The sequence below is a fragment of the Artemia franciscana genome, chromosome 7, assembly GCF_032884065.1.
Source record: "Artemia franciscana chromosome 7, ASM3288406v1, whole genome shotgun sequence".
In the NCBI taxonomy this organism is placed as follows: Eukaryota; Metazoa; Arthropoda; class Branchiopoda; order Anostraca; family Artemiidae; genus Artemia; species Artemia franciscana.
Window position 1 is genome coordinate 61,227,154 of NC_088869.1, and position 17,136 is coordinate 61,244,289.

The window sequence follows — 17,136 nt, forward strand, 5'->3', positions numbered from 1 at the left end:
TCATCTTCTTATTCTTCTTTCTCTTTACGAAAAATTTACATTTTGTTGTTGTTGTTGGTTTACTTCTTATAAAGGAGTTATGAGGGAAGCTTTGAGTTTTGCCGTGATATAAGTTGATATGTGTAAATCGTGCTATATTGGTTCAAATAAAACTAATATTGTCAATTTAAATAAAACTGGTCAAATCATTATCTTAAGAAAATAATAAAAAGTTGAACCCATTCAGTTTTAATTATTCAATATTATTATGTTTTCTACTTTTTTGATGCCAAATTCTCAATTAAAGTATGTGTTTTTGGTCATTTTTGACAAAATAATGCATGTTTTTCACTGCCAAAATTTGTTAGGTTAGATAAGGTCAAAAAGTGCTTAAATTTGAATTAGAAATATAAGCAATTATTATGTTTGTAAAGAACATACAATAAGGGCTAAGAGCTCATATGACACTTGTGACTAGGTCGAAAGAGCCAAGAGCTCATATGGTATGAGCTCTAGCAAAATTCTAAGAACCAATGGATTTCTTTAAAAAGAAAATCAGAGGCTTAATGCCGGTCGGGATTTAAAATAAGAGCTCTGAGTCACGAAGTCCTTCTATATATCAAAATTCATTAAGATCCGATCACCCACTCGTAAGTTAAAAATACATCAATTTTTCTAATTTTTCCTCTCCCTTCAGCCCCCAGATGGTCGAATCGGGGAAACAACTTTATCAAGTCAATTTTTGCAGCTCCTTGACACGCCTACAAGTTTTCATCGCCCTAGCACGTCCAGAAGCACCAAACTCGCCAAAGCACTAAACCCCACCACCTAACTCCACCAAAGAGAGCGGATCCAGTCCGGTTACGTCAATCACGTATCTACGACATTTATAAGCGTTTTTCAAGATTTCCAATTTCCCTCTCCAACTCCCCCCAAAGTCAAAATATCTGGCTGGGATTTGAAATAAGAGCTCTGAGACATAAGTTCCTTCTAAATATAAAATTTCATTAAGATCCGGTCACCTGTTCTTATATTAAAAATACCTCAATTTTTCTGATTTTTCCGATTTAACAACCCCCAGCTCCTCCAAAGAGAACGGATCTGTACCAATTATGTCAATCTCGTGTCTATATCTTGTGCTTATTCTTCCCATCAAGTTTCATCCTGATCTTTCTACTCTAAGGGTTTTCCAAGATTTCCGGTTTCCAAGATTTCTATTCCCCCCCCCCTTCAACCCTCTATGTCCCTGGATCCGATTCGAATTCAAAATGGAGCACTGAGAAATAAGATTCTTCCATATATCAAGTTTCATTAAGATCCGATCACTCATTCGTAAGATACCTCGATTTCCAAGTTTTCCAAGAATTTCGGTTTCCCCCTCCAACTCCCTTCAGTGTCACCATATCTGGTCGAGATTTAAAAGTAAAGTTCTAAAGCACAAGATCCTTCTAGATGTCGAATTTCATTAAGATCATCACCCGTTCGCAAGTTACAAATACCTCATTTTTTCTATTTTTTTCGAATTACACCCCCCCCCAACTCTACCAAAGAGAGCGGATCCGGTCCAGTTATGTCAGTTACCTATCTTGGACTTGTGCTTATTCTTTCCACAAAGTTTCATCCTCATCTCTCCGCTTTAAGCGTTTTCCAAGATTTCTCCCCCCCCCTCTAATGACAGTGGATCCGGTCGGGATTTTAAATAAGAGATCTGAGTTTCGAGGTCCTTCTAAATATGAAATTTCTTTCAGATACGATCACTATTTTGTAAGTCAAAAATACCTAATTTTTTAGAATTAACCCTCCCAACTCTTTCAAAGAGAACAGATCCGTTCCGGTTATGTCAATCCCGTATCTAGGACTTGTCCTTATTTTTCCCACCAAGTTTCATCCCGATCCCTCCATTCTAAGCGTTTTCCAAGATTTTAGGTTCCGCCCCCCAACTTGCCCTTCACCGAATCCGGTCAGAATTTAAAACAAGAGCTCTGAGACACGATATTCTTCTAGACATCAAATTTCATTAATATCCGATCGCTCCTTCGTAAGTTAAAAATACCTCATTTTTTTCAGAATTAACCCTCCTCTCCCAACTCCCCCGATAAGAGCGGATCCGTTCCGGTTATTTCAATCACGTATCTAGGACTTACCATTATTTTTACCATCAAGTTTCATCCCGATCCCTCCACTCTAAGCGTTTTAAAAGATTTTAGCCCCCCCCCCAACTTCCCCCAATGTCATCGGATCCCATCAGGATTTAAAAGAAGAGCTCTGAGACATGATATCCTTCCAAAAATCAAATTTCATTAAAATCCGATCACTCCTTCGTAAGTTAAAAATACCTCATTTTGCTAATTTTCATAATTAACCCCCCACCCCCCAACTTCTCCAAACAGATCAGATCCGTTCAAGTTATGTCAATCACGTATCTAGGACTTGTGCTTATTTTCCCGACCAAGTTTCATCCCAATCCCTCAACTCTAAGCGTTTTCCGAGATTTTAGATCCCCCTATCAATTCCCCCCAACGTAAACGGATCCAGTCAGGTTTTAAAATAAGAGCTCTGAGACACGATATTCTTCCAAAGTTGAAGTTTCATTAAGATCCTATCACTCCTTCGTAAGTTAAAAATGCCTCATTTTTTCCAATTTTCAGACTTACCCCCCCCCCCCCCAACTCCCCCAAACAGAACAGATCCATTCCAGTTATGTCAATCACGTATCTAGGGCTTCTGCTTATTTTTCCCCCCCGAGTTTCATCCCAATCCCTCCATTCTAAGCGTTTTCCAAGATTTTAGGTCCCCCCCCCAAACTCCCCCAATTTCAGCAGATCTGGTCGGAATTTGAAATAAGAGCTCTGAGAAACGATATCCTTCGAAACATAAAATTTTATTAAGATCCCATCACCGGTTCGTAAGTTAAAAATACTTTATTTTTTTCTATTTTTTCCGAATTAACCGACAAACCCACCCCCTCCTCCTCCCAGACGGTCAAATCGCGAAAACCACTATTTCTAATTTAATCTGGTCCGGTCCCTGATACGCCTGCTAAATTTCATCGTCCTAGCTTACATAGAAGTGCCCAAAGTAGCAAAACCAGGACAGACAGACAGACAGACCGACAGAATTTGGGATTGCTATATGTCACTCGGTTAATACCAAGTGCCATAAAAAGGCATCAAGTGGTAAATTCACTTTATTTGTAAGTCAAATGTGAATAACAAAAAATTTACCCCTAACATGCCTAATTTGCAAATTATATATTTCCAATGTATTCTGCCACCTTTTACTTGTTCTTCCAGTTTTTGTTTTGCCACAGTTGCATCAATTAACAGGTACTAGGGATGAGGGATAGATTGGCAGAATCAATAGCAAATATGTAATTTCAGCTATAGATTTCCATATTAGGAGGGTTGGGGCTAAAGTAGAGCAAGGCTACATGTAGAATGTGTTAGCTATAATTATTATGTAAGTTACAAAGAATCACCTTTTTTCAACAGGTTTTCTTCTATAGGCTTACAGGTCCCTCTCTTGAGTTATACCATATCAAGCATTATATACCCAGAGAAGAATAAGTAGCAAAAAGCTATATATACATAAGCACATGTTATTTATCAATGACTTCTCTAGTGCTTAACTATTACCCCTTAGTAATATTGACAAGAAATGAGTATCAGAAAAAATGAAATTTAGTCTAAATGGCAATCAGGAACTGGATATAGGCTAAAGGGGGCCAAAAACAGTGCCGTATAATTGGAGTTCAAAGAAGGTGGTGATTTTTTAGTGAAATAAACTCTTCCCTGGCTAATTTAGGACTTAAATTGATTAGCCTACTGAAATTTTCCTATCCTATGCAATTGAAATATTTTTCACTTTTCAGAGCATTACTAATCATTAAAAAGTATCCAAAGCATCTTGAATGGAATGACTAAAAAAAGGCAAATGAAAACCAAAATTTGTATTTTGTATAACAAAATAAGTATTTGTTGTTATCTTTTAGGGGGTTAGACCCGGATAAGTGGAAATGCAATCGGACAAGTAAAAGAACACGGGGTAGGTTAACCTTATTAGGTTATATTAGGTCAGCCAGATAAATTAGACTAAAAATAAATTAGGTTAACCTAAATAATCTTTAGGTTAAAAATAAACTAATTTCAGTTCTGAAATGAAATCTAATAATTTCTTTTAGCTAAGCATTTCTCAGCATAACAACCGTCAGCGTTACCCCATAAGGCAAAACAAAGGCCAAAAATACAATTTTAGATAATAAACAATGCCCATCTGGAACTCCTGAATATCTAAATTAATAGCCATATTCAATGGTTGATTCAATATTTTACCTTTTGCTGCCAAAATCATCTGCCCCTACACCAAGCTCATGTATTTCATCATTAGAAAAGATGTACAGTTGCTGTAGGAAAGTAGCGACACCCATTAAATCTGACGGCATCTCTTCTTCTATATGTGGCTCTGGCTCTGATTCCTGTCTCTGAGTAAGTTATAGTCTAAGTGGGCTCCCATATTTTTCTCATTTTATCCTGCCTAGAAGACTGGGTCATCAACTGCTGACAAGCTTTGAAAATTGACCAACGGTCATTGTAAAGAGGGAGCTCAATTTCAGGGGAGCCAGGGTATCCTGGACCTTTCAACACCAGTCGCAGTTTTGTTGCTTGGTCGTCAACGGCCATTTCTTATTCTGTCGCTTCATAGCCTGGAGTGGGAATTTCTATATTAGAGGTCTGTTGGACGTTGATTCTTTCTGACCTTGGGTCAAATGTTGGTATCGAAGCGGAAAATTGCCGCTTTAATACAAATTCATCATCCCAGCCATTGCGCTTGGAAACTCGAATCTAGAAATTAATTTCGGTTTAATTAAAAGTTTCTATTGCTACTGGGAATACCGGAAAAAAGCGCTTGTCCAAGCTAAGTATTCCTCATATACGCGTTAAGACCCAATTCCTGGTCTATATAGCGAGGGCTACTGCCTGTTCAGAATAAATCAGTAAAAAATTTAGAATTTCTTTTTCAGATCACCCTAGGAAGACTTACAAAGTATCTCAAAAACCTTAAAACTTCTTCTTTATTTCTTGATAAAAATTTCCCAATTTAAATTAAGAACATGGTTTAGGTATGTGTGCTCAGCGCTAATCAATTAGTCACTAGCCTGGAAAAGTCAGAAATTATGGTTTTAAGGTTTATGATCCCTGTTCCGATTTCCCATGTTAAATTTCTGGAAGCTTCTATTTCTTTGTACTTCACCACAAGATTAAGATAGAGATACCATTCGATAGCGAAGACTGTGTTCTTGAAAATCTCAATCTTAGATTTTTTTTAGTTATCCTTATTTTTTTTATCTTTCAAAAACCTTGTAAATACTTTTGAAAAGTAGGGTCTCATTAAAAATCTTGTATATCTTTATTTTCGATCAAAATAAAACAATATACACACCGTTGTATTCAGAACTTCCTGATCTATTTACTTGCGTGGTTAAAATTACAATATTGCTTAAATTTGTCTTAAAAACGCAGTTTAAAGTTCTATAAAAAACAGAAAATTGAGAATATTCAATGAATCCGAGAGGGCGCACAAGTGCTGAATTTGGGTTTATCGTCAGGAGATTCAATGCAGTGGGTGGTTTTGGGGAGAGAACACATATGATTGGGTGTTACTCATCAGAGCTGTAATCTGCCTGTTGATATCTCTGGGTTGTATCTAATATTGTAAAGAAGTTTCTTTACATTGTATCTAATATTGTTCTATGAGAAGATAATGGGTAATAAGAAAGCAGCAGCGTTAAATAAAAGGAGAAAGTTGGGACAGTTCCGAAGGCAAGTTAATTTCCTCCTCTATTGTTTTATAATTATGTACGTGGTATAATTTTATTATTCAGTCTATCCTGTTAAAGGTAAATCCAATGTTAATAATAATTCCTTGCTGTTCATGCTGAAGATTTTTAGAAAAAGCTTCTTATTCGAATAAACATCCCTTATGTTCCAGGATTCGTTCTTTAGAATAGGAACAAAAAGTTAAACTTAGCGTAAAGAGCTAGCCTAAGATAAGGATTTTATTAAACACCAACTTTTGTTTATCTTATATTTTTATGTTGATCCTTATTTTCAGTTTAAAAAACTACTTTTTTTAATTAATTTCTTGTCATTTTTCCAAATATTGTTAAGAAATTTGCCACCTCTTTTTCAAGGGGCTTCCTTGGAGCACCCCCCCTCGTATTAAAACCCCTATTAGAGAAAGTTCCTACTGTATAAAATTCTCCCCTGTAAATTTTAATAACTATTCTTTTTTGCTACATTCGAGCATTTTGCACAAGAAAATCTTTTTATGTCACAGACTTGTGTATTTCCATAGAATAAGGCTACTTTCTTAAACGGTTAGAAAAGTTTTGCATAGAACAGTGTTATTCATACGAGAGGATACTCTAATGTACTTACTCTATTGATCATGTGCGTGATTAGTTCGAAAAACTGCTGAGCAATGCCAATGGCAGGCCTAATAAATTATTTTAGATCAATTTAGACCAATTGATAGTTCTTTCAGGCAATTAAATAAAAAAAAAGTTTTTCCAACTGAAAGTAAGGAGCGACATTAAAACTTAAAAAGAACAGAAATTATTCCGTATATGAAAGGGGCTGTTCCCTCCTCAGCGCCCCACTCTTTACGCTAAAGTTTTTTACTGTTTTAAAAAGTAGAGTTGCGAGAAAGAGAACTTGAAAAAAAACTTAAGCGTAAAGAGCTAGGTGTTGAGGAGGGAACAGCCCCTTTCATATACGGAATAATTTCTATTCTTTTTAAGTTTTAATGTCGCTCCTTACTTTCAGTTGGAAAAACTTTTTTTTTATTTAATTGCCTGAAGAGGGGAAAACCCCTTTCATTCACGGAATAGTTTCTGTTCGTTTTAAGTTTTCTTAAAACTTAACCTTACTTGCAGTTAAAAAAAAATGTTTGTTAATTTAATTCGGAATGTTTTTGCATTAATACATGTTTTGACATGAATACTTTTAAAAAAAGGGGTGGGGCGGCCTAGTTGCCCTCCAATTGTGGTTACTTAAAAATACAACTAGAACTGTTTTTTTTTTCGAACGTTTTTATTAGTAATAATATACGCAACTTGCGAATTAACTAAATTAACGAACTTCTATTTTGGTATATTTTTCTTACGTATATGAGGAGGCTCGCCCAATCTTCAATACCTTTGTCTTAACACTAAAGCTCGAATTTCATCCCAATTCTTGAATAATAACCCCTGAATCACAAAGACCTCGATATAAATAGTAGAAATTACTAAAAATACTTTAGGTTAAAGAGCAAGTTATTGTGGAGGAGACGAACCCCCTTATATACATAATATTTTCTGTTCGTTTTAAGTTTTAATGCTGCTCCTTAATTCCAGCCGAAAACATTTGTTTTTTATCTATTTTTACCTTATTTTTTTAATAATGCTAGAAAATCCTGCCACCCCTCTCTCTCAATGGAAATTTTATTCCCTCATGATACATTCTTCCTTGGAAAGATCCAACCCACCCCAACCCCACTGTGAAAAATTCCCCTGAAAAGACGGCTGTACCCTTTGCAATAACAATTACTATATGTAAACAATCGTCAAAGTTTGTAACTTGCAGCCTCTCCCCCCTGGGCCTGTGGGGGATTGAGTCGTTCCCAAAGACATAGTTATTAGGTTATTGAATATGCTTAACAAAATGGCTATCTCAAAATTTTGACCCGTTGACTTTGTGAAACCAATGAGCGGGGAAGGGGGTCTAGGGGCCCTCTGATTTTTTCGGTCACTTAAAAAGGGCACTAGAAATTTTTATTTTCTTTAGAATGAGCCCTCTTGCAATATTCTAGGCCTATTTGGTCGATACGATCACCCCTGGAAAAACAAAAATAAACATGCACCCGTGATCTGTCTTCTGGCAAAAAATACTAAATTCCACATTTTTGTATATGTGAGCTAGTAACTTCTACAACAGGGTTGTCTGATATGCTGAATCTCATGGTGTGATTTTCGTTAAGATTCTATGATTCTACTTTTTAGGGAGTTTTGTCAGGCTCGGTAACTTTTGATGAGTATAACTAAACTTGATGAAACTTATATATTTGAAATCAGATTCTTTTGATGTAACTATTGGTATCGAAATTCCGTTTCGGTTTTAAGGTTTTAAATTCCGGCTTTAAGGAGTTTCGGTTACCATTGAGCCGGGTCGCTCCTTACTACAGTTTGTTACCACGAACTGTTTGATACTCATTTTGTTTTAAAGATATAATAAATGGGACAATATTCCCAAAACTGACATTTCAGTAAAAAGAGGACTATATGGTCAATTAGACAGCGATGGTCAGCAAAAACTAGATCAGATTATAGCCGTGCAACAAGAAGCATCTTTTCATGGTTTAAAGGTCATTGAAGGGCCAGGAAAACTTAGTGAAGATGAAGGATTTAAAGAACTACTTAATGAAAATTACATTGTCACAATAAAAAAACAATAATTCTTATAGAAATAAAACATATGCTCTTTTGTTAACCCTGCTGATATGCTTATTTTATCTCGAGTATTAGGTACAGTCTATTTCTACCGATTCTTCTTATAATTATTCTGGTTATAATTATATATATTTCTACACATTCGCCAGACTCTGTTTAACCCGGTTACATAAGAATGATATTGATCACTTCCCAATCTATGTACGAGTATTCATTACAAAATAAGATTACATATGGTAATTCCACGTGTTGCTATAAGGATTTCAGTTTTTCAGGATTAAACTTAGGAGGGACAGTGTCATTTTTCAGAATTAACCCTCTCCCCAAACTCCCCCAAAGGGAGCGGATCTGTTCCCGTTATGCGAATCACGTATCCAAGACTTTTCTTTATTTTTCCCACCAAGTTCCATCCCGATCTCTCCGTTCTAAGCGTTTTCCAAGATTTTTCCAAGACAAAAGCTAATCACGTATCATAAAAATGGGCATTTTGTGCTAGAGAATTACGGTGCTCATTTGCTCTTCACCCGTCGATAACCAAGCTTTGCAAGACGCAGACGAATATATTACTATTTCTCTGCTGAAGGACATATTGGAACATATGGACATTTCCAATAAGACACTGTAAGTTTAAGAGAAAAAAAAATCTCTTGCCATTATCTAACTAAATACCGCTGACGGAAATTTTGTCGTAAATTCTAATCAGAAGAAAACTCTGTGTAAAAATATCAATCTTCGAAGCTTTAGACAAAAAATTAATTTCATTGGTTTATTTAGGCCCGCCTTACATTTTGCTTTTGACCAATAAGGAAAATGGGGTGAAATTTTAAAAAGTTCAATCAGCACTTCCTAGCGGAATTTGTTTGTCTTGAGACAAAGGTATAATAAACCTTAAGGAGAATTCCAAAGTCTGTAAACCGTTCAAAGGGTCCTTAAATCCGTCACTTAAAGCACATGGTAGTAGAGTTAGAGCAACAGCGTCCACGAATCGTGGTTGATCAATATAAATTTAAAATTTTTACTTCCTTACCAAATCCTGAGACTTTTATATTTTGCATTAATCAATTGTTAGATTAAGTGTTGCCCAAGCGTTTGAATGTTGATTGACCCTTGAAATTTACGAGGCTACAAATTGTTAAGATAATTCAAGAAATATTTTCGACCAATTTTTACATCACCTTAGGAAAACTGAAAAATAATCAAACTAAAAAAAAACTTTATATATATATATATATATATATATATATATATATATATATATATATATATATATATATATATATATATATATATATATATATATATCCTTGATCTAAGACAAATTTTCCACACTTAACTACAATTAATCTAAGATTCTGGTTTTTAAAAAGCCCACCTAAATATCCCTTTTTGAATGGACTGAAACTTTTGATTGAAAATCGACATTGTCATTTGTCAAGATCCGGAACAAGTTTATTTTCCCGTTTGTTAGAGATGAGAGACAAAATAAAGAATAAGGCAAAAACAACCCCTCATTGTGAATAGATTCAAGTTATCGAGATTAGTGAGTAAATAACCACTGCTACTTACATTAAAAAAAAAAAAATAAAGATGGTTCTTTCAGAACCATTATTCTAATATCTTGTTTGTTTGTGGTGAGTATCATCCCTATCACTAGTTTCTTTTTTTCTGCAATTAACCCCTATTTTTTCCCTCTTCTTATTCTTCTTTCTCTTTACGAAAAATTTACATTTTGTTGTTGTTGGTTTACTTTTTATAACGGAGTTATGAGGGAAGCTTTGAGTTTTGCCTTTCTGTTTGCTTTGATATAAGTTGATATGTGTAAATCGTGCTATGTTACTTCAAATAAAACTAATGTTGTCAATTCAAGTAAAACTGGTCAAATCATTATCTTAAGAAAAAAAAAAAAAAAGTTGAATCCATTCAGTTTTAATCTCGGTTTAAATTTTTAAAATTTCTATTTTTTTATACTAATTTATTTATTTTTATTTATTTATTTTATTAAATTCTATTTTAAAATTATTTTTTTCTGTAAACCGAAAGGACTGAATTCAGACACCCTAAAAATTGTTGAGCCCAGATATTTTAGACAAAAATTGGAGTAGAAACATTTGGAAACTTTTCAAACTGACACATCGCCAGTGGAAAGCAAAACCACGCATCTACGTTACAAAACTGTATTACAAAACATTTCCACACAACTATATAACTTTAAGCGAAAATAACCAGTCAAGCTAGATAGAAATTTAATTCAGGTATGTACCAACTGTCTTCCACTAGCAAAACTTGGAGAGGTTTTAATTTTCTAAAAGACTATGAACTTTCCCACTGATACTGGGGTAGACTGGGCCATTCTCTTTTTAGGTGTTATGAACGTGGAAATTTAAGGGGATATTTGTTTAACAGTGGTAATGATGCAGGTCCTCGAATCAGAACAAATCTCTCAAACAAGTCTTACAAAATATATATATATATATATATATATATATATATATATATATATATATATATATATATATATATATATATATACTAGCTGTTGGGTTGGCGCTACGCGCCATATTAGTTACGCGCCATTGTAGTTGTGTCCCTGTGTCCCACCTGTGAATATAGATAGATATATATATATATATTTTTAACTACGTAAAGCTTGCGAATATACAACATTCTTGGCTGTCCCATTGTCTGTGCATATAAATAGATTGTCTGGTTTACTGACTCTTGAACATGCAACATATAATTGTCCAAAATTTTTAGGGTTGAACTAAAATTGGAAGATTTGCTTAAAGGTTTAGTAGCTTACAAAAAACAAGGTGTGAAAACTACTTTATAAATTGCTGAAATATTGTCATTATAATTCGTTAAAAACATGAAATTTAATAATTTTTATGATATACATTTCTGATCCTTAGTCTAAAAGTGTTTCAGTGTAAGGCTTTGCTAATGTAACCATAAACCAGTATTCACCATATTAGTCACCATTTAAACACCACTTGTTAACTTGTAGAGCCACCCTAAACCAGTCAGCCCAATTATAGCTTAGCCATAGGAAATTATTATCCTTTACTATAATTATTAGTAATCATGACCTAACGAAGCGTGAAAAAGCCTTCAAAAAAATTAGATATTAAAGCCATTGGTTTAAATAAACTCGGTTAACTGCATGTAAAAAGCCAAAAAATAAAATCAGGCCGGCTAAACATCATACAAGTGATCAAGGAATGTTTGTCCACTTGACTTCCGCTTTTCCGTCATTCAATAGTTCTTTGTTTTTTGTTTTTTTTTGTATATAGAAATGAGGTAACATTTTAAATTTATAATCGTTGACTAACTTGTAAAACAAAATTTGACACAAGGAAAGGAAAAAAAAATTACAAGGCACAATCCAGGGGTTTTGAGGACTGTAGTCTTTTAAAGGGAATTCTACTGTAGATTGCAGCTATAAATCAACCCTACTTACTTTCTATTTGTGCCAATCCAATAAATAATACCATTTTGGTTGAAGTCACTATTGGGCCAAAATGTAACAGGTGGCCCTTCCTTCAGCCTCTTAACAAAATTCAATTGAGATCTCTCTGCATCATACCATTGTTTAGCAACCATTTTTAGAAGATGCTTTTCAAGCTGACCAATAGTAGCTAGGGGTTCCATTTTAAGGCACCGTCCAGTGCGATCCGTGGGATTCATCTCACCAGGAGCTCTCTCTAACCGGAAACGTAAACGACGAGTTAAAATCTAAAATAGATTAAAATATTCATGACCTAAAATCTTTTTAGAGGTAACTGAATAAGAAATTAAATACAAGTCAGCCACGAAAAGAAACCTAAGAAAGCGCTCAATAAATTTTGAAGACAGATGTAGTTTTTCCGGCAAACCATTAAGGGCCAAAGAAAAAGTGTGTCGCCTCCAAATAGGATGGGTGGTGGCGATGAGGAAGGACTTAAGGGAGACAGGAACCTCTTTAGAGTGTGCAAAGAGGAGAGCCGTGCCTGAAAGTAGATTGAGATGGAGTAGTAGCGTGCATATGGCTCAAGTGGCTTGATACTGCAGTGAGCTGTTAGTAGTAGTAGCCATAGCATGTGCTAAATACTTAGACAAACTGGCTGATTTGAGATAAGAGGGAAAATAATGGTACGACTTATCAGGGGTGCACAAGCCCCCTTGACGGGTTCTTGAATGTGAATGCAAAATTCTAATGTAAACCCCAGCAAAATTGTATACATAGTTGTAATCTAAAAATTAGGTTTTAATTGAAAATCTGCTTTCAGGAAGAACCAGACTGTGGAGTAAACTCGAGAGGGAATTCGACAAAAGACAGCTTTATAAGCATGAATTAAGTTTATGACCAGAGATGTTTGTGATTAAATCAAGTTTATAATAAAGATGAATATGATCAAAAACCGTCTGACTCTGCAAATAATCAGGGGGAGGGCGAAATTGAATCCCTTTGGTGGGGACTGGGGTGAACTTAAAAAAATTCCAAAAATCGACACTAAAATATCAACGTGTATCCCGTTTGACCAATGGTAACCGTAATTGACATTGGAAAATTATAAGACCATAAAAACAGTTCTCTTTAACAAAACACAAACATTCGACCATCACAAAACATACAACATACAATAAAAAATCCCAGTATTCCAGAGTGGCAGTAACATACGGAATAGTAAGTTTGAAAATTTATCAAAAATAGAGTAGGAGAAGAATTAAAGAAAGAAAAAGAATGTCACACGTACAAAAAGACAGTATTTCAATAGCTTCCAAAATAGTAGGAGTTGGAAAAATTCGCAAAAAAAGAGTAAGAGAAGAATCAAAGAGAGGAAAAGAGACTCAGAGTTGAAAAAAATTAGCAAAAAAAGAGTAGGAAAAGAATAAAAGAGAGGAAAAGAGACTCAGAGGGAGAGAATACACAACGGGAGGCTATTTATATTGCAGACAAGTTATACATAAAAATAGACAGTATTTCAATAGCTTCCAAAATAGTAGGAGTTGTAAAAACTAGGAAAATAGAGTAAGAGAAGAAACAAAGAAAGAAAAAGACTCACAGGGAGAGAATACACAACTGGAGGCTATTTATAGTGCAGACAACTCATACATACAAATAGACAGTATTTCAGAAGCTTCCAAAATAGTAGGAGTTGGAAAAATTAGCAAAATAGAGCGAAGAAGAATCAAAGAAAGAAAAAGAGACTCACAGGGAGAAAATACAGAACTGGAGGCTATTTATAGTCCAGACAACTCATACATAAAAACAGACAGTATTTCAATAGCTTCCAAAATACTAGGAGTCGGAAAAATTAGCAAAAAATAGAGTAGGAGGAGAATCAAAAAAAGAAAAAGAGACTCACAGCTACAACTACAATGGCGCGTAACTAATATGGCGCGAAAAAAGCTAAAAGAATAAAAACCTAAAAAAAAAAAAACTTCAAAAAAAGGAAAAAAATAAAAAGGTAAAAAACTAAAAAGAAAAAAACACCGGGATACAAATGACGACCGGGACACAGGGAATGTAAATGACGACCGGGACACAGGGACACAACTACAACAGGGACGCCGGGGGGTACAGGAGGATATATAAATGACGACGGGGACACAGGGAATGTTCGATTAGCAATCACCATCAGCAAAGCTCAAGGCAACAAAGCATCAATTATATATTGCATGTTCAAGAGCCGGTAAACCTGAAAATCTATTTTTATGCACAGACAATAAGACAGCAAAGAATGTCCTATATTCGCAAGTTTTACGTAGTTAAAAACATATATATATCTATCTATATTCACAGGTGGGACACAGGGACACAACCACAATGGCACGTAACGACTTACGCGCACGGGGGGGGGGGGCTGGGGGGTGCAAAGCACCCCCACCAACTACATATATATATATATATATATATATATATATATATATATATATATATATATATATATATATATATATATATATATATATATATATATAAGGTTGGACAAAAAATAGATTGAAAACAATTGACTGTTTATAGATGATATAGATATTGTTCCACTATTTGGGCTGCAACATAGACCTTCTCAAGTCGGTTCTTTATGCCGTGACTACATAGGATGTTAAGAGTGGTTGGTTATCAAGTATTTTCTTTTGCTGTCTAGAAAATCATCATGGCAAATTTAAATAAAAAATGGGCATGATTTTTTTTTCTTTTTGTTTGGAAAATTGGCAGGACATGCTATGCCCTCTATGGGTTTTGAGTGATTTGGATATTTTAAATTTGGTTAAATAGATTTGGAATGTCTTGCTCTTTCTGGGGCTTCTTTGTCAATTTCAAATGGCAGCAAGGTTGTTATTTTAGAACTGACGAAATTTCAGGATAGATAGGAGTAAGAAAGAGCTCCAGCTAACAAATTTTGAATGAAGATTAGCAAACAAGACATATTGCATCAAGCCTTGTCCCTCATTTAGGTTAGAATGTGAGTTTGACCCAGACTTAAAAATCAGATAAGTTACTCAAACATTCTGACCAAGGTAATCAAAGATGATGGGAGTTGTTGTTACCAATATTACTGAGCAAGGGCCGAGCAAGAAAAAGACCCATAGCTTTCCCAGCCAAAAAGCCAGTCAATTAAGGTCAAAAGTTAAAGCAATGATATGCATAATGAAATGCAACACAACTAATTCGTTTGTCCTTGATTTTTTATTTCTGTCAAGTTTAGAAAATAACATTACTAGATAATGGAAATCCAGTGAAAATTCCATCCAACTCGAATATATAAGCCACAGTTATATCTGGAAAATGCAGTTATACATAACCCATTCTTTGATCGTAATCAAAAAATAGGGCGTCACAAAAGTCATTTATAGCGTCCTCGCAGGGTATTCCTTGAAAGATTTTTTCAAAGATTGGAGTCAAATAATTATGCTCGAATCCAACTAACACAGAATTATTTCGGCTATTCTCTGAATGCATCATGTACTTGATACATTCATGACAAAGATGATGTAATGTTTCGAAAATATCATCATCGATCAAGATTCTTATTTCGTCTCTGCAGTGATCGCGCTCTTTTAAAGCGATTTCAAGTCGCTTCTGGAGATCTTTAATTATAGCAAAAAGTGCTTCCTCCATAACTGTGAAATTACCTGCAATCTCTTGGTTATTCATTTTTTCAAAGATTGGAGTCAAATAATTACGCCTGAATCCAACTAATTCAGAATTATTCCGGCTATTTTCTGAATGCACCATGTACTTGATACATTCAAGACAAATAAAAAATGTATTGAAAATATCTTCATCATAGATCATTTTTCTTATTTCGTCTCTGCAGTGATCGCTCTCTTTTAAAGCAATTTCAAGTCGCTTCTGGAGATCTTCAATTATAGCAAAAAATGCTTCCTCCATAACTGTGAAATTACCTGCAATCTCTTGGTTATTCACAAAGCCTCTGTTCATTAGTTCTTCTTCTTCTCTATTGGAGTATTGGCTTCCTCGGCCATGCCTAAAGTCTACCCTTGTACTGCCTCTGCTGAACCCTGACCTCCTTCGACCTCTAGTCTCTTTGTCACTAGCACTATTTCTGTTCATCTGTTCTCCTCCGATATTAAAATATGACCTTCTTCTACCAATGTTAAAATCAAGCATCTCAGTTCCTTGGCTAAGCCCTAAACCTTGTCGGCCATTAGTATTTCCCCACTACATCTCTTAAATCCTGACTTTCCTCGGCATCTTATCTCTTTGTCATTAGTTTCAGGTGGAGAATTATCTCGGATATTGAATTCTTTTTCTTCTTCAATATCTGGTTTAATGTCGGTTCTTTTTGCTGTATTGAACGCAGAACGGATGAAAAAAACTTTCCTTTTTTGGCCTCTGTTCACTTTTTCACTAAGTTGGGTTGGCAAGATATCTGGTATCTTGAATTCTTTCTCTTCTTCTATATCAGATTTAACGTCTATTCTTACAGTTCTTGTCCGGTGTAACGTCAGATCTGGTAACGGCAGTATTGTTGGAATTAATGCCTCTGGTGCAACAACAGATGTTTCAGGGACTTGAAGGGGCTGTACGACAACAATAGGCATAGGTATATCAGCAATTGGATCGGTGGGTATCGCCAGATTAGTCGGAAATTCTCACAGAGAAGTCACCTAGACCAGGCCATCAGTTCTTAGAGAGGTCACCCAGATTTTGACAATTGAAGGATGGACCATCAGTCCCTGGAATTATCACCTATCAAATAAGTGGTCATCCAGAAAAACTTATGGACCCCACTGGTTCTACAGACTCTAAAAAAAAGTATTAACTTGATGACTGACATCTCCCTGACCCTCTTATAGTTCAATAGAATAGGTAACAGGAGCTACAATTTTGTACACAAAAATATTCAAAGGTTTTCCTTCCAAAATCAGATTCTCCTAGACAGTTATTATTTACTCCTCTATCGGATTTCCCTGGGCAGAAGAATCATCCAAAGAGCCTGGTGTACAACTGTTGTTAAATGGATATGTCAGTTTAACAAGCATGAGAGAAAAAAGTGCAGCTATGATCTTATTAATTTGCTAATATTACTTACTGTATGCACTTGGTACTGTACTTGCAATTTTCATAGTTTCTTGTTAATCTTCTTCTCAGTTCTTTTTTATCTTAAGTTTTGCAATTTTCGTGTTTCTTTACCACTTCAATGGTATTCTATGAACCTGTT

The 17,136-nt window shown here is 35.0% G+C and overlaps 1 protein-coding gene and 1 long non-coding RNA gene across 7 annotated transcripts in view; one reads left to right on the forward strand and one right to left on the reverse strand.

Moving 5' to 3' along the window:
• LOC136029565 (E3 ubiquitin-protein ligase HECTD1-like) overlaps nucleotides 1-17,136 on the reverse strand; it is a 36,759-nt gene that overhangs the window by 1,341 nt on the left and 18,282 nt on the right. For 3 of the 6 annotated variants that reach the window (XM_065708050.1, XM_065708051.1, XM_065708052.1), the window contains exons 3-4: nucleotides 11,925-12,168; nucleotides 4,311-4,820 (exon numbers count right to left, since the gene is read on the reverse strand). In XM_065708050.1, coding sequence (XP_065564122.1) covers nucleotides 4,775-4,820; nucleotides 11,925-12,168 — 290 coding nt within the window. In that variant the 3' untranslated portion in view covers nucleotides 4,311-4,774. Of the gene's footprint in view, nucleotides 1-4,310; nucleotides 4,821-11,924; nucleotides 12,200-17,136 lie in introns of all 6 variants that reach the window. The other 3 variants (XR_010618074.1, XR_010618073.1, XR_010618075.1) reach the window with 3 other exon arrangements.
• On the forward strand, nucleotides 5,680-8,507 carry LOC136029561 (uncharacterized). Its single transcript, XR_010618067.1, has 2 exons — nucleotides 5,680-5,798; nucleotides 8,244-8,507. It is a non-coding gene; the product is annotated as an uncharacterized LOC136029561 (long non-coding RNA).